Here is a 26,021-nt window from a genome sequence, read left to right as displayed (position 1 = left end):
GATTGTGTTACTGTTTATAGCAATAGTGTGCTAGGGTTAAAAGTCACTGAAATCACTTTTCTTTCTCATTCTGATGCTCAGCTTGAACTTTGATGGGTCATCTTAACCATTCTACGTGAATGCATCTATTGCATTCCAACCATGTGATTGGCTGATCATATATTTGCATTAATGAGCCGTTGAACAGGTGTAACTAATGAAGCACACCTAATGAATTATGGTCCGTTTGATATGGTGTTTATTTCTGATAGAATTTCCCGTGTCCCCCCTCCCGACTGGTTCTTGGAATGCTTTTTGTACCACTGTACTATCACCTTGACTCTGATTGGTCTAAAATCATGCCTGCTCTCTCTGTGCGTAACACCCCCACTGTGCCTTCAGTGCTTCTGACTTCCTGTCAGATTTTCACTGACGCTGCAGCTGTGGTCTGATTGTCATCAGGAGCATTCAGATCAGATGTGGCCTTTCATTTGGCTTCAGGCTTTCAGCTGCTGTTGTCTGTTTGGGTCATCTATTGATCAGATTGGAATAAAGAGCTGCTATCTGCCAGCACCAGTCCCTCCTCCCTCTGTCCTGCTCATGCTGATAATAGAGGGTGATGAAACTGTGTGAAGCCTTACAATATTAGAAAAAGAATCCCATCTTATTATCACTTATGAACAGCACTTTGTACAAGGAGAGCTCCCTCAAAAAAAAAACCTCTGGCAGAATTAGGCTCAGGGAGGAGCAGCCATCTGCCATGACAGGACGGGTAATGAGGAAGAAGAGAGAGAGGAAAAGAGGAGCAGAGAGACCATCAACAGCAAACAGGACAAACCGACAACTGCAGGAGAGAGAAGGCAAAAGTTAATGACACAGGGTACTGGCCTCTGAACACATGCGGTGTGAACAAAGGGGAGTGGAAGAGAAGTGCTAAGTGCATCATGGGAAGTCCCCTAGCTGTCTGAGAGCCTGTAGCAGCTCAGAGAGTAAGGGATAGTTCAGGGTCACCTGACCCTTCCCTAACTATGGAGGTTTATCTTGAAGGAGACTTTGAAGCTTAGGGGATGTTCCAATAGTCCTTTTTTTTTCTTGGAAGGTTCATAACAGAATGAAGTGACTCAGAGGTATCTGCATGGTGACCATAATAAGAGCTGACTTTATTCTTCAGTGCTTCCTTTTATACCTTCTCTAGCAGAGGATACACTGGGATTGTCCGTTATGAGGAGCAAATGCCATCCCATAATTCATAGTGACGGCCCATCCAACCATTTGTGAAAACAGTGAACACTGACAAAGTGGTGCTCATCACGTAAATGTTAATTATAATTGAATTTTTAATTTCATACCTAAAGCTGCTAAACTGTTTGTCAATTTCAAGAACAAACTCTGAATGTGGCTGAATGGACAATGTAGATTTATATCAGCTCTCTAAATCTAGTGAACTATTAACTGATCTATTATTAATTGATCAAAGTGAATTCAAGGTTTTGTATAATTTGGTTTGAATTATTAAGGTCCCTTGTTGTATGGCAACCTTTAAGGTTACCTGGGATAAGAGATGGATGGTGGGATAGATGGTATTTTGGACAGAAATCCCAAACAATGAGAAGGAAAAAGTTGCACTGGCTTACTATCCAGCAGATATGGGACAGATTTACCAAGCAGTGTAAATTATTGTGATGCTGCAGTCGCAGGGTGATCTATTAAGAGTTAGAGATGGACCGATCCGATATTAAGTATCGGTATCGGTCCGATACTGACCTAAATTACTGGATCGGATATCGGCGAGAAATTAAAAAATGTAATCCGATCCATTAAATATCAAAAAAGCACCTCGCAAAACTTGCGACACGACGTAACTCGGCTTGTAACCGTAGCACGTCGAAGCAGTGTGCTCACGTGATAGAGCGGCTGTGTTTATTTGTAGCCTCGCTAGCAATCCAGCATTTCATCTCCGAGGAAGTTCTCCCAGAGAGAAGTAAAGCAAGTGTGTAAGTTCATCTCTGAATGTTTGTAAAGCGTACCTACGTTAAGCTTAACAACCGATATATGGAGCCTCTTCTCTCTCCCTCTCCTGCTGCTACTTCAATCGTGAAACTGCTTAATGATCAGCTGATCGGCTTTTCTGTCGCGAGTCCGTCTCTCTTCTTTGTTTTTGGCCCACTTTGCACCAGAAAGAGGAAACCAGCGGCTGAACAACAGTAGCACGTTTAACCTTGATAAGCTGTTGTTAGAATTTATTTAATATTACTTTCTAGACCAGAATCCTTTTCTACGTAGCTGACGGCTGGTAACTGTGCAGGGGTGGATCTAGCAAAGTTTAGCCAGGGGGGCCGATAGGGCATGAACAGGGAAAAGGGGGCACAAAGACATACTTATCTTTCTTATTCTCATTTAAAATGTCTAGCTTTTAATAAATAATTATCTGAATCTTACACCCAAAGTTTTAATCTGATGTAAAATGTATAGAAGTCCATTACTGTATATAGTAACTGTTAAGTCTAATATACCCTAGTAAGCTATAGTACTTTTTCCTTTGGGAAAGTACCATCTGTGCAGTCTGCAATTCTGTAGAAGAAAGATGTTGAATATATTTAATTATTCTTGAAAAATAATTTATTTCTGTGCATTTTTTTCACACTGCATCAAATTAAAGTTGATTACGTCGATTAAGCATCATGAGGTGGAGGGTGGGGGTGGTTCCCTTTTTTTTTTTTTTGTGCTGGGAGTTTGCAACCCTATTAGTTAGGTTGCTTAATATTTCTGCTAAGTACTTTTTAAAATACCAGAATAGGAAGGATGGAGTAGGTTTAAGTTTATTAGATTGATCAGTATTGCTGAACTATGAAATATTTTGGGTGCAGTGTATTTTTTACATACAGGTATAACAGAATAGCTTTAGTGTTGTTGTTTATTTAAACTTGAGTATGAACTTATACAAAATGCAGCAAGATATTAAAAAAAAACAGTTTTATTGATTAAAAAACACACTGTATCGGATTCATATCAGTATCGGCAGATATCCAAATTTATGATATCGGTATCGGTATCGGACATAAAAAAGTGGTATCGTGCCATCTCTATTAAGAGTGCACTATAATTGATATACAAAGACCCCGCAAGTCCACTTCAGTAATAACCAGCATTCTGCTGAAAGCAGAACAAATTAGAGGCTCAAACACCATCAGACCTGATGAGGAAGAGACTGATGTAGGCCTGCTAAACAAAATAATCCAGTGTAAGCTCAGGTTTTAAGAATGTTTTTCTCTCTAAAAACAGCGAAGCAGTCCAGATCAATGAGAGGAAGGATTAGAGAGAAATCAAAAGTACAACTGAGGAACAGAACTCAGTGGTCCTTGGCTGTAAACCCTCAGCATGAGAACTGAGAGAGGAGGAGTTTTAGGACAGTGCCAAAGTTTTAACACTGTACTCAAACCCATGAACCACCCATCCAAAAGTGACAATTACACACTTGTTACTCATTCTCATAAGATGTTCTCACCTTGGCAAATGATAAACAACCCTAGAAGTCATTATCACAACAATGTCAGGCTTTAGATGTGCTTCTTGTGGTGCAAACAAAAATTTGGTCTAATTTAAATTGCATGCAACAAATGGTAGTAAGTCACATTTGCATGATTCGTTTAAATATTCTCCTCTTTCATATGACATAAGACCGGCCACAGAAATACTCCTGTGCTCAACTTTCAGTGACACTGTGCCCTTTTACAAAATCCAGCAGCTTTTTAAGTTAAAAGATGTATTTTCAGACCATTATCTGTTCCTTCTTCATTAAAATCTTTTTTAAGTGATGGTTTTCAAAGGTTGTTTGTATTTATATGACCTAAATAAAACCATATCTTAAGAGGACGTTGCAGTGAGTAAAATGGGCATTTTGTAGCCCATTTTCTGCACTGTGTAGTTTCAAAACAGTACACATCTGGCATCATGGTGTTAGGGAGCGTAGCATAATGTTGTCCGGTTTCTCAGTGCACCGTTTTATGTCTTTCCTAAATCCTTGTGAATTCTCCTACCTGCCTTCCCTTGAGGTCAGTGAGATTTTAAGGAGCTAGGAGGTACTTATCGAATAATCTCCTGGTCTTAGAGAGGGTTTCTCTCTCTCTCTTGAATCCAGACTGGAAGCTGGTTTCTCAGCAACCTGGTGGCTAAAGGCTCTGCCTCCCATTCAGCTTTGGGAAACTCTAGAAGTCACAGTTAAGCCTGCAGACTGCACTTGTGAATATAATAAGAAGGCAATGAAGAGAAGCGCATCTATGAGAAAATGGAGCTCTCAGGGAGCCTTTAGGAAATTTACCAGGTTCTCCTAATAATTGTGTTGGACAGAAGTGATTACGGATTGACAAAATAAAAGACGAGCTTTATTAACAAAGTCGATCATCACAGTCCAAAAAAGTAACAAAAAAAGCCAAGAAGGCGGCGCAGGTGATGAAATGTGGGACACAGACAACAGACAGGGGAAGGAGGACACACAGAGGGAAAGACAGGACTACATATACACAGAGGGGCAGACAATCGGAAGGAGAGAAAAGGTAGAAAAAAGAAACAGAATTGGACATATATTAGAAAAACTAACATGCAGTCAGAGACAGGGAACGTGACCATACTGTCACAATGGTGGATACTCAAACATGAAGGCCAGTCTTTGAACCAAAGCTCAGGTTTCAAATTGCTCTTTTGTCTTCTCCCCCATTTTTTGCAATGAATCCATCACTTATACAGAACAAACCATTCAAGGCATATGGCTGCAGCTCTAGAGCATGTGCATGTCCGTGTCTGTCTGCAGCTGATGAATCTAATTGTGTTCAGTTCCATCTTCTTTGCTTGCTGTAACAAAATGCCAGTTCATGTGCGATTTAATTACTGAACAGGATCAAATTTCCTGCACACAGTAACTCAGTCAGGGCCAGTTTAATGTTGTGCTTCTGGCAGCACTTATCTGCAATTCATTACACTAAAAGCTGTATGAATCACTCCAGGAGGAAACACAGACTTTATGCAAGCTTGCACTGGGACTTATGATGAGCGGCCTGGGTAAGACTGTAGCCCTCATCTGTGTGAATATACTGGACCTTGTGTCTATTTTTGAAACCCTTCATTAACCACAGAATCACTCAAACTGTCACAAAGAATTTAAGGGTTTTCTTTCTTTTAGTAGAACTAGAGAACAATTGTAGTCCTCTAGTTAAAAGTAAGCAGGGCAATTGTTATTTGATTATTTTATATTTTTGCCTGAAAATTGATACATTTAAAACTATGAGCGAAATTATTTGGTGGCTCTGAGAAGGAAATGTTAATCACCAGACTCTTAATTTTCTGAGTCTGCACCAACTTTTCTGCATCCGTTTCTGAGGGAGATGTTTTTATTTGTGTAAAGGCAAAAAAAAATCAGGCAGCTGTTTTCTTAAATAATTCCTTTTTATTTCAGAATCTGCAACCAGCAAACGTTTCAAGTGAAACCACAGTTCAGTCATGATTTTATTTTCATGCATGTGTTGTAAATATTGAAAAGGAATTATATAGGTCTTTACAGACCTCTGCTTCCTGTTCTGTCTTTGTCGCATCCTGGAGAGGTTCTCCCTCCAAGCCTGCCTCAAATATGAAATATGAAACAACCAATAACTAAAGTATGACTCATATGGGTTAAGAATAAATATTTGTCGCCATCTGGTGGCCAAATCCTGCAAAACATTACAGTAAAAATGTCATTTTGTTTGAGTGAAAGAACTGCTGGAAAGTTCTGAGCAGGGTCTGAGTATTTCTGGAAAAGGGAGATGGTATTAATTGTTAAGAAATCTGAAAAAATGCAAAAACCTGCTGAAAATGTCTAAAAGAACCCAAACAATGAATACCTACATGAACTAGAGCGGCAGTGTCATTGCACCACTAAATAAAATGCTAAATTAAAAGAAAAACCTATTTTTAATAAACACTATAGATGTGATCTAATTAACAGATAACATTATTTGAAGCTTTCAAATACACTGTTCCTGTGAATGTGCACATTTTAATGTACTGCACAACAAGCTCAATACGGACAAAAATGTATAAACATTTTTATAATGCATAATAAACCATAATAAACGCAGCACTTGCAGGCACGTGGGGCTGTTTGGAGTTTTTATCTGAGAATGTGTTTTACTCAAATTTAGCAGCAAGTGCCAGATTACCCGTTTGTTTTATAGCCCGGGGTATTTTGAGGCCATTTCAGAGTCCTGCTCCACTTTGAGCTCATTGGTGAGATCGGGTCAGGCGTCTGTGTGTGTGTGTGTGTGTGTGTGTGTGTGTGTGTGTGTGTGTGTGTGTGTGTGTGTGTTTCTCTCTGATTGATGCAAATGAAGCACCTCTTTCTGCGGAGGAGGAGGAGAGGCAAGAGCAGAAAGCAGCGCGCACAGCAGCTTGAAATGAAAGCTGCGCGTTGTTTACGTCCTTTCAGACGCCCGCGGATGGCCACGGCGATGATGATGATGATGGTGATGATGATGGTGATGAGGACGAACGCGCCTCGTTTTCATTCGTCTGTGTAAAATCGCGTGGAGGAAGAAGGGGGTGGCGCAAGACTGTTTCTGTCTCAATTTAAAGAGACTCCGCTTTTAAGGAAAAACATGACGCTGGGCAGAAAGCAGGTCGATGAAATCTGGATTTTACCATGAGAGGAACCGGCATGGATCTGCTCTGGAGGATCCTTGCAGCCTTCAGCTTCGACTGCTTCAAAGATTCATCGTCGTCAAGGTGAGCGGTGATTGATCAGCCTGAATTTCATCGGTTTACAGGACACAGCCTCAAATCCACAGAATGCCGCACTCCTTGTTCGTGTATCGGGGTTTTATGACGTGCTTTTGCAACACAGCCCGATATTTGAGTCGAATCTGTCCGCTTATTCAATCTGAATTTCAGCATTCTGTCTAATCCTTAATTGTGTAATACTCCCTACACAGGGTCAGTGCTGCACAATGTTTTCTCATAGAGGGCGTTTTAAAATCAGGCTGTGACGATAAATCACATCAGAGTGGGGTTTTTATATACCGTCCTTCACAGTTGTTATGACAACAGGTTTCCAGAATCGCACCAGCTTTGCCTCCTGAAAGCCAGTTCATGTTACACAACTCAGAAATCCTGCCAGCAACATTCCAAATGTAACCCTGTTTTTCTGCTTGCATTTCCACACACTGCAGTGAGAAGAAGTCATAATCTGAGAACGTGAGGTTAACAGGTAGCTGTCCACTCAGGCTGGGAATGAGGCTCAGACACATTAGTACCAGCACACACTCAAGTTCTTGCACAATCCTCTAACTCCACCCTAACTGTGACCAGGTCTTGTTTTACCAGTTATTGTTTTGTTTTTTTCTAAAGAACAAATGTGTGCACAGCAACACCATCTGTGTTCAGCGTGCACCAGAAAAACCTGATCCCATCACACCTGCCATGTCCTGTTTTCATGGCTTTGACTGGTAATAGTTTTCACCCCCAGACTGTCGTGGTTTAAATAAACCAGCAGCCAACAAATCTACTTATTTGTCCTGTTTTTGTTTTGCCAAGTCCCAAAGAAATCAGATTTGTCATGAAAGCACCGTTTACTTATATCTACAGCTCTTATCTTTCATAAAAACTTGATTGGTTGTGGTGTTTGTTATTTTAACATGAATCCTTCTATTAAGGTGGTCAACGAGATGATGGTGTGTGTGAGGCCACAGCTGGGATGCTTGGAATCAAAGGAAAACAACCTGGCTTTAGATTATATATATTTCATTAAAATGTTTTTATATCATGGTTTTTCAGTATTCCTGGTGTTTGTAGTCTGATTTATATGCTTGTTTTATTTGGTTTGTTCTGTATAAGTGATGGATTCATTGCAAATTTGGAAAAAATCAGAGTTGGAGATCAGATTTTTACTAGTAAAGAGCCAATGAAGATCCATGAAAATGACATTGCTTTATGAATTTTATGTGCATTTATTGTATTAGGGTTGCATTGTATTTAATGATTTATTATTTCAATAAAATGAATTAGCATGACTCAGAAACCAGCATAATCTTGGAGTCCTGAGTCACTTCTTCAAATGCTTCATTCTACCCTGCAAACAAAGCTAATATTAGAAATGGGAATCATAAAACCGGAACATTTTTTGCATTCATTTATGATGGAAATTTCTTTATTTATCTCAAGAAAAACAAATAATTAGACAGGCTCCATTTGAGAAGCTGGAACCAGCAAATATTAGTTCTTTGGCTTGAAAAAGTACAGAATTTAAGCCACTTTGTTGTTGAGTATAATAGTATCAAATATAATAGATGGGATGTCGCCCCCCAGGAGAATAAAAGCTTACTTTCCTTAATTTCAGACATATTTTGTAACTTTATTTTTTTTTACCAGTATATGGGGGAATTGTTGTGCAAAGAAAAGTACCAAATCAAGCACCAGTTAGGAAACCTCCATATTTGGGGAATTCCTAAGTAAGGTCTTTGCAGCCTTTGTGTTTTTATTCTGAGGGGACAAACGTGGGGTCTAAATCTCATCCCACTGAAATCTACACCTGCGATTTAAACAATCATATTTTATTTTGAACAGCTTGATGCAATGTGTAGTTTTCAGGCTGTCTTCACGTCCTGTTCCCTCTCCCTCTCAGGTCTCCCACTAAGTTAAGCTCCAGCCAGGCCGGCAGCCTGGAGAGCAGCTCCCTGACTGGCTCCCTGTCGCTGGGCCCCGACCTGCCGCACTGCCAGTGTTGCATCTCCTACGAGGCCCGCCTCAAGCGCCTCTCCTGCGGGCATCTTTACTGCGATCCCTGCTGCGATCAGATCGTCAACCTGGCCTTCGAGGACATCGAGGGTCTGTCGGACTACCCCTGCCCCATGTGCAAGTCCATCCGGCAGCTGGGAGGCCTGGGTCCGTCTTCCTCCGGGTACTTCAATGGGCCCTACAGCATCCTGCAGGAGCAATACACAGGGAAGGAGCACGGCAGCCGATGGGGGTAAACATGAAGCCGCTTCACGGGGGTGATGCCGACTCTCTGGACTTCTTAAGCTGTGACCTGACTGACTTTTAAATTCACTGCCATGAAAGCCACCTGTTGACTTTGGAGTCGTGGTCATCCTACTTTATTTCATCTTGCTCTGTTGTTTGTGCTAATCAGGTGAAACGTCTGAGAATGCATGACATTAACATGCATAGATTTAAGTGCCCAAATGCATCTCCATAGACTTCACGACATCATGGAGAGGTTTCCTATCTTTCAGTCCATTTAAGCCCAAAGTGTGTTTAAACACCTCACTCGTATTTTTAAACAGCATGCAGGTTTTCTACTGAGCTCTGGAAAAAAAATAACCCAAACCCGAGTTGAACACAAGCTAACCGGAGTAGATATTTTGTATATTTAACATTTCCTGTCAGAAGACGCTGTTACTCTGAACATTTCCTGTGAAAGTACTGATCATTTTGCACATGATTCTCAAGCCGTTTCATACTGACTGTATGTTTGATGCAGCTGGGTTTGAAATCTCGATTTCACTGTACAGTGCCATGCTACTTTTAGGTGTTCCAGATCATATTGTAAATATTTATTTTGTTAAAAAATAAAAAGGTTGTGTGAACAGTGTACGAGCACACCGTGTTATTACAATCAGAGCTGGTAACACTTCTCTTTTTATTTATCGGGGATCAAAACATGCGAGTACGAAAAAAGAAAAATATGTACATCTGGCAAATATAAGTACCAAAAACATGAAATGATACAAAGACACAGCAGCAGGTGTGAGCTGAAGATCAAATTAGATCTTCCATGCAACGGGACAATGATGACTTTTTTTTTCTTTTTCCGCGGAAGACCAGCAAATCCATTGGCATCACACCTGGAAAGCTCTGAAACTATAGCTGAAGTCAATGCCTTAATATTGACATAATGAATATTTACAGCAATTTAATAATTCATAGTGCTATCAAGTGAGGTACCTTTTGACATGAGAGAAGGCCGGTATCAGGCGGACATCTGACAACTGTTATCCTGCGTTTAAAAAAAATAAAATAAAAACATCCCTTTTAGCAATGGTGCAAATTCATTCATCCGTGGGAATGACGCCAGTGCATCTACTCGACACCCACATCATGCAAACTGTTTGGATTTAAAGGTGCAGGACCAAATACTTCCCTCTGTGCTTTTCAGACAAATCCTTGACCTAAATGCTGGCTGCATACTAATACGCCAAGCAGGCAGGACGTGAGGAGATCAAATAGAAGGTAAACACAGGAGGAACGGAGCCTCCCTTTACTTCAAACACTGCTACCTTCTCAAGGTACAGAAGTCCAAAAGAGCACAATTATGTTTGTTTTTTTCACCACCATAAAAATGATGGAAACATTTTCAAATAATACCAACTTTGGTTGAAAATAATCACACTTATCCATATGTACGCCATCCATTAGCGATCAATACAAACACATATCATACTAAAGCCCTGAAATGATCTTCATCATGCAGGAACTGCAGAAACATCCAGAAAACTCCAGGCTGACATAACACCATAAACTGAATATAGGCCTCTTGCTGCTCCCGAGCAGCGTGCATGTGAGCGGAGAGATATGAGAGCACAGCGGTACCAAAATAGCGCTCATGCCCTAAATTCCACTGGTCACAGCGACTGGAGTTAGAAAATGACGGTTTTTGGAAATTATTATTTTCCAAACAATAATTTAATCTTCTATTTGAAGTTGACAAACAGCAACAAAGAAAAATCATCATTAAGAGTTACCAACTTAAAAAAAAAGTCTTCTGGAGGCATGGAGCCTTAAGGGCACACAGGTCAGAGGTTAAATCCATTGAAAAGCTCAAGTGTGTCCATTCTAGATCACATGTCCTGAAAAGTGCCTGTAGGACCCATCGCTTAACACATTTATCTCCACTCCGCCCTGTCAGTGCAACCCCCCGTGGATAAGAAGGTAAAAATAGAAACAACAAGCTTTCTGTCTCTTTCTTAAAGGCTGACATCAGGAAGTTTACAAAGAAATAGTCTCGGCGACGGTTTCTACTGCATTTTAGCATACTGTGAGCTGTACTTCCAGCATTCAGCACCTTCAGGCATGACTTTTTTTCTTTGCAATTTAATTAAAGGAATATTTATTCAAATATACAAAAGACTTGTCACATTATTTAATACAGTACACGTGATAAGTAGCAGAGGAAAGAGCTCTTGCACTGATCATTTCATACAGCTTCAGTTCAATGTGGTCCGTCACAATGTCTCGGTTTCTAATCGCCTTATGGACACGTTATTACACGTCTGCTCCTCTCAGTTCGTGGCACCACTGAGGGACATGTCCGTGTCATTTGGTTAGAGTACCCGGTCACGGGGTGGAAAACAGTCAGATCTCAGGAAGCTAGCGAGGGTCCGTTACTCTTAGGCAGCTTGGCGTTACTGGACGCCGAGTAGTATCGCTGGTCAGGATGTGCATCAATCACAGACGAGTGCCCGAACAGGAATGTGTGCTTGCTGCTGCCACCCATGTCTTTGTGAGCAGGCCTGGATTGTGGGGCAGAGGTGGCGGGAGCGCCCCTGGAGGTGTGTTGGTTGGCCGAGGTAGGGAGGGGTGCTGCTCTGAGAACGCCTGCGCTCTGAGGCCTTGACGCCGGGAAGAGGAAGGTGCCGTTGTTGGTGTTCTGGTTCAGGTTGGTGTCGGCTCTCCGGGGCTCGGCTGTCACAGCGGGCGGGGTAGGATCCGTGGAGACTTGTTCTAGCTTGTCTTTGAGCTGCTGCACCTCCTGCGCTAGCCTCTCCACAGGGTGGAGGTGGTTGGCAGAGAGGGGGTGAGAGAACGCCTGAGAATGGAAAGCAGCAGAAAGTTTATTTACGGGACTGCTCAGCAACTTAAACCAAAAAATAACAAACTAAAAAGCATGAAAGCAATGATAAGGTATTAAAAACTGCTTTTTAACAGTGACCTTCATTGTTGCTTTCCATTAATGACACAAACTTGTCGAGAGGAAACTCTTATTGAAAAGATGAGTGGAGAAAATATTTATATATCAATATTTCAAGCTGCAGTTGTAAGACATCAGAACATTGTGGCCACATCATAGTGCTGTGAAAAAGTAATTGTCCCCTTTCTAACATCTTATTTTTTGCATATTTGTCATACAGTTTCAGATCAAAACCCCATTTAAAATCATGACATAACCGATTAATCACATTTCTTTGGAAAGCTGAGTTCAGTTTTACAACCTAAAGAAACAACATCAGCGCAGAAAAAAAGTCCCTGATATCTGTCAGTCTGGAAAGGGTTAAAAAGCCATTTCTAAGGCTTTGGGACGCCAGTGAATCACGTTGTTATACACAAATAGAAAACTTGGAACAGTGGTGAACCTTCCCAGGAGTAACCAGCCTACCAAAAGTACACCAAGAGCGCATTCAAACTCATCCACGAGGACACAGAAGAATAAAATCTAAAAAACTGTAGGCCTCACTTGCCTCAGTTAAAGTCAGAGGTCATGATTCAACAAGAAAGAGACTGGGCGAAAATGGCCTCCAGGGGAGGGTTCAAGGAGAAAAAAAATGCTGTCCAAAAAACCTCAAAAGAGGCTAAAAAAACATGTTGATGAAGGACATTGTCCAGGTATCAGTTCATGCTCTGAAGCGCAAAAGTACCTGGGTTGTGCAGCAGGACAATGACCCAAAACACACCAGCAAGTCTAATCTGAATGGATAAAAATATATAAAATGAAGGTTTTGGAGTGGCCCTTGTTAAAGTCAGGACATAAATGTGACTGAGATAGTTTGTAAACAGGATGTTCATGCTGAAAAACCCTCCAATGTGGCTGAATGCAAACAATTCTGCAAAGAAGAGTGAGCCACCATTCATCCACAGCGAAAAGACTCGCTGTCAGTTTTTAGAAACACTTGATTGTAGTTGTTGCTGTTAAGGTTCACTCAACCAGTTAAGTTTAGGGGGCAACTACTTTTTTCACACAGGCCCAGGTAGGTTTGGAAAACTTTTTTTTTTTTACAATCATCATTTAAAAAGTGCATTTTGTATTTACTCCGTTTATTTTTGTGTAACTTTGCGTATCTTTGTTTGATGAACTGAAACATATAAATGTAACAAATATGCAAAAATAAGAAATCGGGACGGGGCAAATGTTTCACAGCACTGTATGTATGAACACACTACTAGTAAAAGAAGTGAAAACACACCAGCATTAGCAGCTGGTTCCAAATAAAATCCAGAATAAACTTGTTTAACATTCTGATACGAGCTCAACATCTGCATCCTACTGTATGAAAAAACCTGCCACAGAGCTGCTACCTGCTGTTGTACAATAACTGTGCTGCTAAACTGGGAGGAGGGGAGTGTTGCCTGTTCTTCCTGTCCAGCAAGGTCAGGGTCCAGGCCTCAGGACAAAGGTGTGTCCAGAGCAAAGGCCTCTAAAGATGCCGCAAAGTTTCGAGTGACAGATGCGTTGTTGGTTTTGTATGTTTTTGTCACAAAAACACGTAAAGTATATCAGCAGTACTTTGCATTGAATATGCAGTCTATGGTGAGGGAACACTTCAAGGTACAACCTCATCAGCCCTAAAGCCTAGGAACGAATGCTACCCCCTACCTATAGATACTGACCCAGTTAGTGGTTTTCTAGTCAGTCTGAATTTTGTAGTAAGTGTTTTTTTAATTATCCTGAAGTGTGTGTCATGTGAATTGTTGTAGGCCACAAAAGTCTGAACAACAGAGTTGCTCCTCGGTCATATTCTTCAGATAAAAAACACAGAAACTAACAGGTGTTTGTTTAATACGCGAACAAACACTGAGTAATGCCTGAATGAATCCACGCTTCTAAGAAAAGAAAGAAGAGGAACTCGTGTTCCTGAAGGGAACATTCAGCAGTGTGTGAAACAAAACAGTCTCTGAAACCTGAAATGGTTTTTCAGCAGCCTGACAGAATTTCTCCACAGTGCTTTTAAAATAGCTGCAGGCACCCACCCACCCACACGGTGCTCAACTATTCTTAACATCACCATGGGGACGCTGATAGACGCGCTGATGTACAGACATCACAAAGGCTGAACCATGTCCATATTTGGAGCTGCTCATAACTGCTCTGACTAATCTTCGCAAAAAAGAGCCGACGTCATTTACTGAAGGAGCGGAATGGAAGTGAGAGGGTGTAACACGGGACACAGGAGTGCAGTGCTCGCAACGGGGGCTTCAGGAAGGTTCACGGGTACCCACGTCCGGGTTTACACACTTAACGTTGATACAGTATAATAATTATACAGAGGACTGAAACTACTGGCATCAAAAAGTTATGTATATATGCCCTAAAATATGCCAAGATTTCAATAATAATAATAATGATAATAATAATAATAATAATAATAATAATAATAATAATAATAATAATAATAATAATAATAATAACAACAACAACAACAACAACAACAACAACAACAACAACAACAACAACAACAGTACGGTAATAGAAAATAAATATTTATATAATTATATGATTTAAATAATAAAATTAGGTGTTATAAAAAGATGGTTAGATCATTTTATTTGTTTTAATTTTTTTAAATTTGCTTTTACCATTATTAACTTTCATTTAATATTTATGTGTGTATTTATCTTTGTATTTGGTTTACATTATTTTTGTTTGACAAATTTACTCCTATTCTTTCTGTTTTTTTCCAAAATTTCTGCTTCATTATGCAAATGAGCGAGGCTGTCATGGAGTAAACTTTTCACCTACTGGTTGATTGAGCTGGTAATTTATTTCATTTATTTATTTAATTTTATAAATCAGTTATTTTTCTGTATACGTAGATTACAACTTTTTAAATGTCACCAGCATTTGAAAAGAAAAACAACAGCCACACCTGACTGGCTGCATTTATTCAGTAGATCACCTTCAGTGCTTCAGATGTGTTCCAGTTGTTTTGAGTTTGGCATCAATGAACCAACAAGTGCAAAGTTTACCTCATGAGATCATTTGAATGAACGCTCATCAACTGCATGAAGCATAAATAAATAAATAAATAAATAAATATACAAGCAAGAGGCAAAAAATGTAAAAATAATAATAATAATAATTTATTACAGTACAAATGACTAAAAGGTAAAAATAACAGAAACAATATATTCTTAAAAAAATAAATAGACTGTAAATAAAGAAAATGGATAAGTCAATGCATAAACATATAGAAGCAGAATTAATTATTTATTTATTAATTCCAATAATCATTTTATATTTATATTTTGTAAGATATTAACACGTAATTGAGTCACTCTGAGATGCATTTAAAAATTTGGCAGTTTCAGTCCTCCATATTTGAACTAGAATAGTGCAGCTCAAACTGAGGGTTTTATACATTTTCTTTCCTAAATTGACCTTTTAGTTTATATTTATATTATTAATAATATTCTGTTTAATATAGCCTAACATAGCTGGAAACTTTAAGTGTGAAGCAGAAGACATCATCACATTCATCTCTGGTCTTCATTCGAACGATAAAAGGAGAATGCACAGAGAAACTGCATATGAAGCTTCACTAACAATATCCGCTCATTCTTAATGAATATTTTCTATATGCCTGCATCAGACTGTTGACATACCTGCGCATGGAGTGCCCCGCGCAGGTAGCACTCCCTCCACAGGCCCATGCAGGGGCCCAAAAGAAGGGGCAGTAAGGGCTCATAGGGGTCAAGTGGTCCTTGAGGTCCAGACGTAGATGTGAGAGCCTGGGGATACTCAACTAGAGCCCAAGCTTTCAGCAGTCTCTCCAGGCCAGGCACATTCTCAGAGGACAGCGCCCTCCGGTGGCTCTTTTTGTAAACACCTGAACTGCTGCTGCTGCTGCTGCGCCACGGAAGCAGGTTAGTTGGACAGGAGAAGGTGCCCCGCGAGAGCAGAAACACTGAGCCCGGGACGGCGTCGGTCAGCTGGTGGGCAGATGTCAGAGGTCAGAGTCAGGCAAACTTTAACACACCTACAACAGTAATCTTACATTTGAACTGAAGATAGTTTAAAGGCCATTATGGACAATCAAGACAAGTGAGTTTGAAGTGGCTGCATCTTTAACGAGTACAATAAGCAGGAGCAGTGGTATGACGCAAACATCCAAGTTCTTAAGATATCAGTCTACTAAAAATATGCATGTGAAAACCTCTGCAACAGCTCTTCTTGCACCCTCACACTGGTGGTCTGCTCTTCTTCTCTTCTGCCCTAAAGTTAAACTTATGTGTTTACAAATTGCTGCTTAGGTAGAATCCAATCTGAAGGCTGTCTTAAGTGTCGCTGTCCAACCAAAAGCAAAAAAAATCCCACACCCATTTCTGCTGATATACCTTAACACAGACTAAACTCTAAACACGGCCACTAGGGGGACGTGTTGCACCATGCAGTAGACGAGCCAGCCTCACCCTGTGTTTGTCGGGGTTGGTGTTGAGGTTGCCGTTGAGCAGCGGTTGGAGCGGAGGAGTCGGGGGCACGGGCTGGGTGAAACGGCTTTGTCTCGGCTTGCTGTACTGCAGGGACCAGTCCCACACCGGGGGCAGAGGAGGGTCAGACGGATCTGTGGAAGAATCTGGATGCAGCATATCTCTCCAGCCGTTGACAGGCGTGTAGCACTGCCCGAGGTTCTGAGTATAGCGGAGTTAGGAGGTGTCATTTATTATGAAAATGTCTGTTTTCTGCAGTCTACATCTTCCTACTCATCATCATCATCACAATCATCTGGAGAATCAAAGTCAGTATTTGTTATTCTAATTAATGATGAGCAACTTGTTAATCAATTACTTCACCACTATTTGAGCTAATCATTATATAAGGGGGGTGTTCAGTACCTGGGAGCGTTTGCATCTCTCTCGCTGGCAGTTTGCTAGGAAGGTGGAGAAGAGTGGCAGGTGGACGCTGTCATGCAGTGCCAACAGGAAGTCTTCTGTCAGCTGGAAGCGAGAGGGATACTGGGACCACAGCTGCCAAACGCAGTCCAGGAAAAGCAGGAAGACTGGAGCCTTGAAGGAAAGATCAAGTGAGAGAGCATAGTAAATAAAGTTAGAGCACAAACAGGAAGAGATGAATGAATGAATGATGGAAGTGAGAGGCAGAAGGTGAAGGAGGAGGAAACAGAAGCAAAATAAGGGTGAGGGTGGGACTCGGGTCAGAAACCAAGAGCTTCGGAAACTTGTGGGTGTGTTTGTTAGGAGGAAAAATAAATGGGTTCAAAAATGACCACTCACCTCCTCCTTGTCATTGTCACGGTGGTAGTTAATGCGGCTGTAGAAGCGGTGCGCACCCATCACCCACTCCTTCTGCACCAGACCCTGGAAACCATACATTGTCCGACAGTGGGGGTCACACATCACCTGCACCAGGCTGGAGACCACGCAGCTCATGTCCCGGTCCTCCACCTCTGTGACGTCAGAACAGGAAGAGCACATGCTGAATGCCGTGCCTTCTATTCAAGTAGCTCACTCAATCACTGAGCAACAGCAAAAACCAAACAATCCAGCAAGTGATTCATCAATTCTGCTCTTAATGCTCAACTCAGAGTGCAGGAAAACATTAACAGACCCAAACGGAGCATGGCTCTGTCATCCTTTCAGCCTAGCTGGTAGAGAAAGTGAAAGATCAGCAGCAAGCAGTAAACATCCTCAGCTGAAAACGGCCATTGTCTGAGCAATGTAGTGTTACACTGAGTGTGCAACAGGAAGCCAGACCAGATGGTCAGAAATCCACCAAATGTCTGTAAAATGAGTCAAAATGAAATCTAAAGGAATATTACAAATGATCATCTTCTGAAATGCCCCTTTGTTTGATTTGTTTACTTCACGTTCATACACAGCGTGGCCAGAGGCCAACAAAAGTTTAACGTCAGTGGGAGACTAAACAATGAGAACGTCAGGAGTCAGAACAACAACAACACAATCATCCAGTGATTTTCCATTACACTCAAAGTGGGCCTTTTAGGCAGTTAATGTGCAAGTAAACATGACTGGTCTGGATAAAGTAAAGACGAATGGCTCTGTGTTACCTTATTTGACAGAAATAGTTTAAATTTCATGTTTTTCTAAGCATCTGATAAACAAAAACATCTATTACATTTAAGTAAATAATAACCCTACAACTGCTTTGCTGGGCACTGAAAATTCCTCTGTGGAAGAAAACCATGTCATCTGTTGGCAAAACCTCTCTCTGTGAAGCCGAGTCCCAGTCAGGCACGCTGAGGTCACCCTCACAGCATGCTTGGGTTTACCCGGCCTGCCTAGTAGCGTTTCCTCGTCACCTGATCCACCTCGCTGCAGAGCGGTGATCAGTTGACAGCTCGGGTCCAAACAAACAAAAGTCAGCACGTTTCTCTTTGCAACATAGAGACGCACCCCCTCTGCACCTCCTGCTACATAAAGCAACATTAGCCCAGCATCCATCCAGGAGCTTGGTGTGCAGAGGTCTCCTTTCCCACCACAGCAGGGCCCGACTGCACATGCCTGTAAGATTGATGGATCCACGTACACTAAAGACAATGAGTCTTTCAGTTTATTTAACAGAATGTCCTTTTATGCTCCATTAGCTGCAAGCCAAACCATGATTGTGTAACACTGGAAGGGGGAAAGGTATTATCCTTGGTGGGGTGACTAAAACCTCAAACGTTTCTTTACGCAGGGAAAACCTTGCAGAGTCATCTGACACTTGAATAGAACAAAGTGTCAATAACACCGCATCACACTTATAAATAGCCTTAATGGATCCATGTGCCAACAACAGAAGTTTAAACCAAAAAAGAGATTCAAAAGTCCACCAAAATATGACATCTTTCCCACAGACACAGAATATTTTCCTTGAACTCATTAATTAAATGCTATAATTAAATTAGAAGGCCAATTGCCTTTCTGCTGTCTGATCTCATGTGAAACAACAGTTGCAAGCAGGTGTAACTGTGTCCTTAAAAGCATGTTGCATGGGGGCTTATTGACAGTGTGCATGTAGGCTCAGCGGAGTGTGATTGTCCGTGGTATAAGTCTACTCCAAGGTAAGCCCTAATGTGGCATTAATGAGAGGGAAGTGCTGTGAATAATGAATGGACTGAATAATATGAGATGGGCTCTGGAGTCACGTGACTCACCTTGAAGTGCCACAGTCAGGTGACCACCACGAAGCAAGCAGGCTACCTCTGAAGCCTTCCTCAAACAGGACCTGGAGGCACAGAGGCAGGTTTGTGGCATGCACCAGAATCGGCACATAAGAAATACAGTTACAATACCTAACAAACACAATTTGCATATTGTATATTAGTGTTAGCTATAAAGTTATAAACATAAAATTCAGTTTTTAAATGCTGTTAAATGAGGCTTGCAAACTTTCATGGCTTTGATTTGTCTGCAAAATGTTCAAGGTTTTTACAGGACCCTGAAAACAGTTTTTTGAATTCTTTAGCCAGCAAACTGTCAAAAAGGCTTTGTTTTGTTAGACTTGTGTCTTCTGTTAGGGATGATATGCACTGCCAGTCTGGCCAATCAGAGCTGTTACCTTGTGTAGTCTAGCCAGTGGGTGCTTTCCAGGGTAGATAACCATTTGTCATCAGGCACCGACATAGATGTGGAGATATCTACAAGTCAAAACAGGAAAAGAGCACCAGATCATATTCAGGCAGCATCATAAATACAAGTGCATGAAAGAAGAAATCAATTTCTGCAGTTTGGAGACTGAAGTTTTAAATACCTTTAAAATATTATGTATTCTCATCAATGTCTCACAAATGTCTCATTTGTTGAAAATCAGTAAATGTTGCACCTACTGGGTTAGAGTGTTTTAATACTGCTGTGTGGTTATTACTGCCAAAGCCACGATCAATGTATTAGACCGAATAACAATTTCCTCCCTAAAAGTGTAAAACGCACATAAATGCAAATGAACTGCCTGCTAAGACGATCCTCAGTTCAGACTAATTTTCTAATATAGTTGTGGTGAAGACGTATCAGAGTTTCCATTTCTACAGAATAATCCTCTGGACTGTGAGACACCCACACACAAAGAGACAAAACACTGAGGTGACAAACGTGTGTAGTACTGTGACCTTTACACACTGTTCCTGTGCTCCCGTGTGTGTGTGTGTTTGTGAGTGTGTGTGAGTCAGAGAGAGAGACAGATAGAAAGATGGCTCAGCATTTCCAGTAGTTTGAGACCACTGTGGGTTCTGGCCTCTCTGCTCTTACGTGGAATGTGCTGCCTGTGCTCATATGACAAAAGCACCAGTAAGGACCGTCTCACAAAGAGTGTTGTGATCTGAGCAGGAATGCCCCAAACAACTATTTAAAACAGGATAGAATGATCTGGAAACACATGACTTTAACTAAACTAAAGCAGATCACGTCAAGGTGTGTTTTAAATCAAAAGACAGTTCAGGAATTAGGAGAAATGCAGAAGCTTAACACTGAAATTTCATAGACTGCTTAGAAAAGATAGATGAAGCATTTTGGCCGTCACCGTCACAGTGCTCTGAACCAGAAGTGACAAACAAGAGGATGAACTAACCGAGACATGACTTGTTAAATTCAAGGTGAATAAAGCTTCATCTCCAATCTGCTTCAAAATGGGGCCATAATTTATGAAATGATAACCACGTATCAAATAAGTCTTTAAAGCAGCAACTGAGAACTTAAACTCTTTAGAAAAATAGTTACTGAAGTCACAAAAGAAGTGACTCCCAGACTTCCATACAATCCATCCTCTTCTGCTTATCCTTTTCAGGGTTGCTGGCGGGTACACCCTGGACAGGTCACCAGTGTGTGGCAGGGCTAACATGCACAAACAACCATTCTCACTTACTACACTTACCATTCTCACATTCCTATCCTCACTAACTGCAAGTCTTTAAACTGTGGGAGGAAGCCAGAGAACTCAGGACCTTCTTGCTGTGAGGCATCAGTGCTAACCACCGTGCCACTGTGCTAAATATTGTCCTTTTTTTGACCCTTCAGATCACACACCTGTCCTGACAGAGGTTTATATGAGCAGCGGACTATCAATAACAGCAGTTGTGATGCCTCCTTTCTCCTCTCTGTGCTGTGTGTAAACACACATTCAGGTGTGGATGTGTGCGTTTCTGTCCTTACCTCCCAGACAAAGGGCGCGCAGGCGGCTGTGTGCCAGCTGGATGTCGGCAGGCGAGGGCAGCTCCTCGCCCAGCTCCACCACCACACACAAAGAGGACTGGCAACCAAACAGGATCATCTCCAGGTTTCTACACAAGAGCACATCCAGCTGTTAACAAATGGCAACGAGCCTGCCGTACTTTGTGAAACATTTGTCACTGGCAGTGTAACATTTGTAAGCAAGCTGATATCGCTCTACATCATTGATGAGATTCACTTTTTCCAAAAAAAAAAAAAAAAACCTGTATAAATCATTTCTGAGCAATAAAGTAACCAAAAACATAGCAAAACGATACAAATTAAAACTCTTTTATGCAAATGTATATGTATATATTTTTAATCTTGCATAAGGTTCAACACTCCAATTTCAGAAAGTGTGAAAAATCTTGCAGTTACTTCATGGTTTGTGTTTTACAGGGTTACAGCTATCCCCTCTTTCAGCAGCAGGCCACTGGGACAAAAGGCTTCTACATACTGGAACATACAGAGCTCACAGGTCAGAGACTGAGGCCACAAGGAGCTTTAAAAATAGTTATTAAAATCTTAAAATCTCATACGTTCCCTTAGGCCTACGGGAGAGCAGTTAGCTCAGATATTTGTCTGACACAGTGATGGGGGCGTCCACACTGGTACGTTGTACTAAAGCTGTTGAGCATATAATAAGGTGTCCATGGCACTTCATTCATGCATAAAAAAACCAAATGTCTATCAGCTGAGTAATCAAGGAGGCAGAAAACTGAAATAATACACACAAAAAAATTAAACTGACCACTGATGGATGACAATTCATTCCCCGAATCCTACATGACACCATGTAATTTTCTTTGCCGTGGCATTTAAACCCACAACATAACATATGGATAGAAATCTATGAAATGGCACTTTGGGAAGCACGGGTGCAAAGGAGACTATTGTTTCCCCAGAAAGAAGGAACTGGCTCAAATGTCGTTTCAGCTTGGAGGGAAAAGTTGTACTAATTTTACCAAAAGCTTCGCAGTTAATACTGAAAAATGACAAAACAGTTGGTGTAAAATGATTCTGCAACATATTCTGACCTCACACGTTAAACTGCAGCCTCATGCTTCTTTCACAGTTTGCAATATTCACCTCAAAGTGTTCTGTTTCTCTCATTCGTTCTTTGTGTTCATTAATAGATTTTCTCTAAAGGATGATGGAAATAAATTAACTGTGGTGCAAAAAAGATATTCATTTTCTGAAAAGAGTTTTTGGCTGACAGACGATTGGTTGTTAAACCTGTTATAAGCAACCGTGCACACAGGTGAGTTAAAGCAGAAGAAGGTTTTATAATTATGAATCTGAGCATCTTTAAATGTAAATGTATCTAACAAGCCATGTGCAGACACTTTCACTAGTCTGTGAACCATTTCTAAACACAGGTGATCCAAGTCTTCTTAGTCTGAATCTTCATTCTAGACTAAAGCTTAGGATCTGGAGTCCAGCAGACGACCTGTTATTACTTTACTGTAACCTGTACTTTGCTGTGTGAAAGTTACACCCTACAGCTCAGACTGAAGTGCGGCTGGTCAAATGTCGATGCATTAGAATCCATTTGCAAAGCATTGAACGTGCACACACACACACACACACACACCTGATGTCATCTTTCTCATGGTAGATGTTATTCTGGAAGCTGGCCATTCGCAGTAGATCACTGCCTCTGGGATGTCGCCAACACCAGCGCTGTGAAACAAAACACAGTTTCACCCTCTTTAATAACACGTTCTTACTGCGTCAGCATTCATCTTATAATTAGTCTCGCTGGAATGATAATAAGCAGCGAATACAGACACATGATTGCAGCTCAGAGATCATTCTGACATAATATATTAAAGACACTTGGGAAGCAGGCACCAAGTCTGAGGAATTTCTGTTTTTTCATTTGAGTTGCAAGAAAAGCTTTAAATGTTTCTCAAGGCAGGAAGATAGCTGTGAAAATAGTGCTTCTGGGTGCTTTCTTGAGTTCTTGGACACAAATGAGGAATATTGTGACAGCATGCCCAGCTCTGCATGTGTTTGCAAAAAATCCAGCTGAATATTTTCTGAAGCAGCTCTGAGTTCCGTAAACTTCCTAGAAATTGGTGAATCACAAATGGCAAAGTGTTAATTTAAAACAAAACATGACTCCAGAACACTCACAGGGATGCGTCCTTCATTGAAGTGGGCGAAGCTTTTCTTCAGCTCGGTGTCTAAAACCTTCTGTGGGACCACGATGAAGCGAGGCAGGCTGACAGAAAACAGAAAAAAAGTGCTCAGTTTTATTGACAAGATATAAATAGCAAATTTACAACAGCAGTGGAAGACGTATGAGTCATTGCATATAAAAAAAATGTAAAAAACTTAGAGCACCATCCTTTAAGGCGTTTATCCTCGGCTTATGTTTGTAAAACGGTGCCGTGGAATCTTTCTCTTATCGAGGACGAGCAAACATTCACACATTCCTGAAATGTGCTGCTTTGTATACTAAAGAGGGGATTGGTGGGCAATCTGATATAACACTGACAGACGTTCTATGTGTTTTTATTACATTGCATACCTGGTTAGTGTTATGTGTGGTTACACTTGTGAATTTACCTGGTTGACATTTCAAAGCGGTCATTGACTGAGCTGACCCTCCAGCTAGTGGCTCCACAGCGTTCCAGCTCCTGCTCCCAGTCCGAGGCAGATTCAAACCAGTTCATGTGGGCGTCTCGGCGACGGTTGCTTAGAAACTGCTTCATTTCTGTAGGCGGGAAGTGATTGAAACACTCGTTTTGATGCTTGCAGCACTTTGAAGGTGCAAGATCAGGTGCAGTGTGATCATACTGTGACTGCTTTGAATCGTATTTTATACAAACACCACACTATTCATTTTAAAGGCAGGATTTAAACTTAATCTTAATGGGAGTCCAGCAGTGAAGCTAATTATAATTTTACTGTTTAGCTTCTCTGGTATAAGTTTTTGCCTTTTTTATCGTGTTATAAAGACCAGGCAGAAACAGAATTTTAAAAAGCACTGGCTGCTCAGCAAGCAGGCACGGCTTCTTAAGAAATCTATTCTGAGCTTTTGCATCCTTTTCCAACAAAACTCTTTTTGGAGGACAGGAGAAACTATTTCTCTGGGTCAGCCGCGGGAAAAAAACTTGGGATGCCTTGGACACATATTTCTCTGTGCAGAAGGGGAGATATGTTGTTAGTCTTTCTTGTGTGCATTTGTTTAATCACACAAAAACTACAGTAGTGAATATCATAAAGCTTGGTGGAGACACGGCACATGGGCAAAGAGAGCGACCGTTTCATGTTGGTGTCAAACAGAGTGTGGACGCTGGCCTTGGCAGAGGTGAAGCTCTTCTTGTATTATTCAAAACACAAAGAACTGACCACACACTGGACACACTTGACCCATAGGGCAGAGGTGAACTGTAGGTCATCTAATGACTTGTTTCAGAGGGGGGCTTGCATTATTTATCCAAGAGCTGGCATTCATCCTCAGCCTGGCCAGCCTAGCGTAGCTTTAATGTAGCACACTAAGCATCCTATACTGTACAGACAGGCTCAAATGTCCCTATATGGAGGATGGGTGTTTAGAGCAGGGCTTTTGTTAATGACATGTGAATTGTGGCTCGTTTGCATTTGAAGCTGAGAAGCTTAATTAAGAAAAAAAGAGGAAAAAAAACATAAAATAAGGTTTAATCTTTCCCACAGCGACACTTTAAATCATTGTTAACATAAACTTCTGCTGAATCCAATGAAAGATTGCCTCACATATGTTTTCAGAGAGAGTATTTTTACTGTGGCATCACAGAGGGGAGTGTTTTTAATCTCGCCAACCACAGAGGATGTGAGTGTTATGTGTCATTATAGTCTGAACAGAAACCATTAAGGTTCTGGGTTAATTTTCTTCCCACTTTTAGGATCTGCAACATCACATTCAGATGATGGAAATCGACAGGAGCAAAAATTAAAAAAATGATAATGAGCTGAAGTCACAGGAGGGAAATGATAAAGTGTGATCACAGCTTTAGTACATTCTGTTTCAGGGGCTGGAATGGGCGAGAACCACACTTAGTCATGTGCTGTGCTTTAAATCTGTACAAGTGTGTCCTAACACATTCCTGCAGTGTTTCTGATTCACGACAGCATGTGATTCTCACTTTAACTGAGCTGTTGTTCCTATGAATATTCATTAGAGCTAAAATATGCACATGAAAAAGCAGAATGATAGACAGATTGTGATAAATACTTTAGATCATTGACTCGCAGTCATTTTAATATCATTACCATCCCAGCAGGCACACACGAGGCAGCAGTGCCCCAAGAAGCATTTCTGTAGCTGCATCCATACGGACGAGAACAAAACAAAGTAAGCTCAAAAGTATGAGTGTTATTAAACGGCTCCTGGGAGAGCCATTGGTTTACAGAATGACAGACAGGCTGCCAGAGAGATAAGATACCGTCTCTGTGCCAGGAAAGCAGTGGACAGCTGTATACTTTAATCTACTCACCTACACTGCCGAGGGCGGCGTTCTGGAAAGATAAAACAGACCCTGGTTTGGGAGGCTGGTAGGTCTTAGCGATGCTGTAGGTCATCTGAGGAGGGAAACCACAGTGAGTGCATCAACATGACAAAGGTTGTCAGCTTTCACCACAGTGTCTGATCACTGGGCTGTGGCACAGATCAACTTCTCTAAGGATACATGCTTAGGCTAAGGAGACACCTCTAGGACTTGTGACTCAGGAGTGAGGCGGTCAAAAAGGAAGCAGACGACTCGCATGTCCCTGCAGTAAAGCACCAGCTCCTCCGGAGTGAACTTCAGCGAGGAGTTTGGTGTCACCAGCTTGGTCCTGTTTGGGCCCACTGAAACACAAGAGCAAAGATACAAAGTTAC

At 41.2% G+C, this 26,021-nt stretch overlaps 1 protein-coding gene across 1 annotated transcript in view; it reads right to left on the bottom strand.

The window, feature by feature from the left end:
- Positions 1-9,624: 9,624 nt before the first annotated feature.
- Positions 9,625-26,021, bottom strand: part of mtmr11 (myotubularin related protein 11) — a 39,163-nt gene continuing 22,766 nt past the window's right edge. Inside the window, exons 5-17 of the mRNA XM_063486959.1 lie at positions 25,851-25,990; positions 25,638-25,722; positions 23,728-23,875; positions 23,293-23,380; positions 22,748-22,836; positions 21,097-21,224; positions 19,511-19,589; positions 19,107-19,177; positions 17,224-17,396; positions 16,828-16,998; positions 16,405-16,623; positions 15,598-15,924; positions 9,625-11,809 (exon numbers count right to left, since the gene is read on the bottom strand). Of these exons, the coding sequence (XP_063343029.1) occupies positions 11,363-11,809; positions 15,598-15,924; positions 16,405-16,623; positions 16,828-16,998; positions 17,224-17,396; positions 19,107-19,177; positions 19,511-19,589; positions 21,097-21,224; positions 22,748-22,836; positions 23,293-23,380; positions 23,728-23,875; positions 25,638-25,722; positions 25,851-25,990 (2,165 nt within the window). The 3' untranslated portion in view covers positions 9,625-11,362. The remainder of the gene's footprint in view (positions 11,810-15,597; positions 15,925-16,404; positions 16,624-16,827; positions 16,999-17,223; positions 17,397-19,106; positions 19,178-19,510; positions 19,590-21,096; positions 21,225-22,747; positions 22,837-23,292; positions 23,381-23,727; positions 23,876-25,637; positions 25,723-25,850; positions 25,991-26,021) is intronic.

This window comes from Pelmatolapia mariae, linkage group LG10_11, assembly GCF_036321145.2.
Source record: "Pelmatolapia mariae isolate MD_Pm_ZW linkage group LG10_11, Pm_UMD_F_2, whole genome shotgun sequence".
NCBI lineage: Eukaryota > Metazoa > Chordata > Actinopteri > Cichliformes > Cichlidae > Pelmatolapia > Pelmatolapia mariae.
Note: the sequence above shows the minus strand (reverse complement) of the source record. Positions and strands in the feature narration are given on the sequence as shown.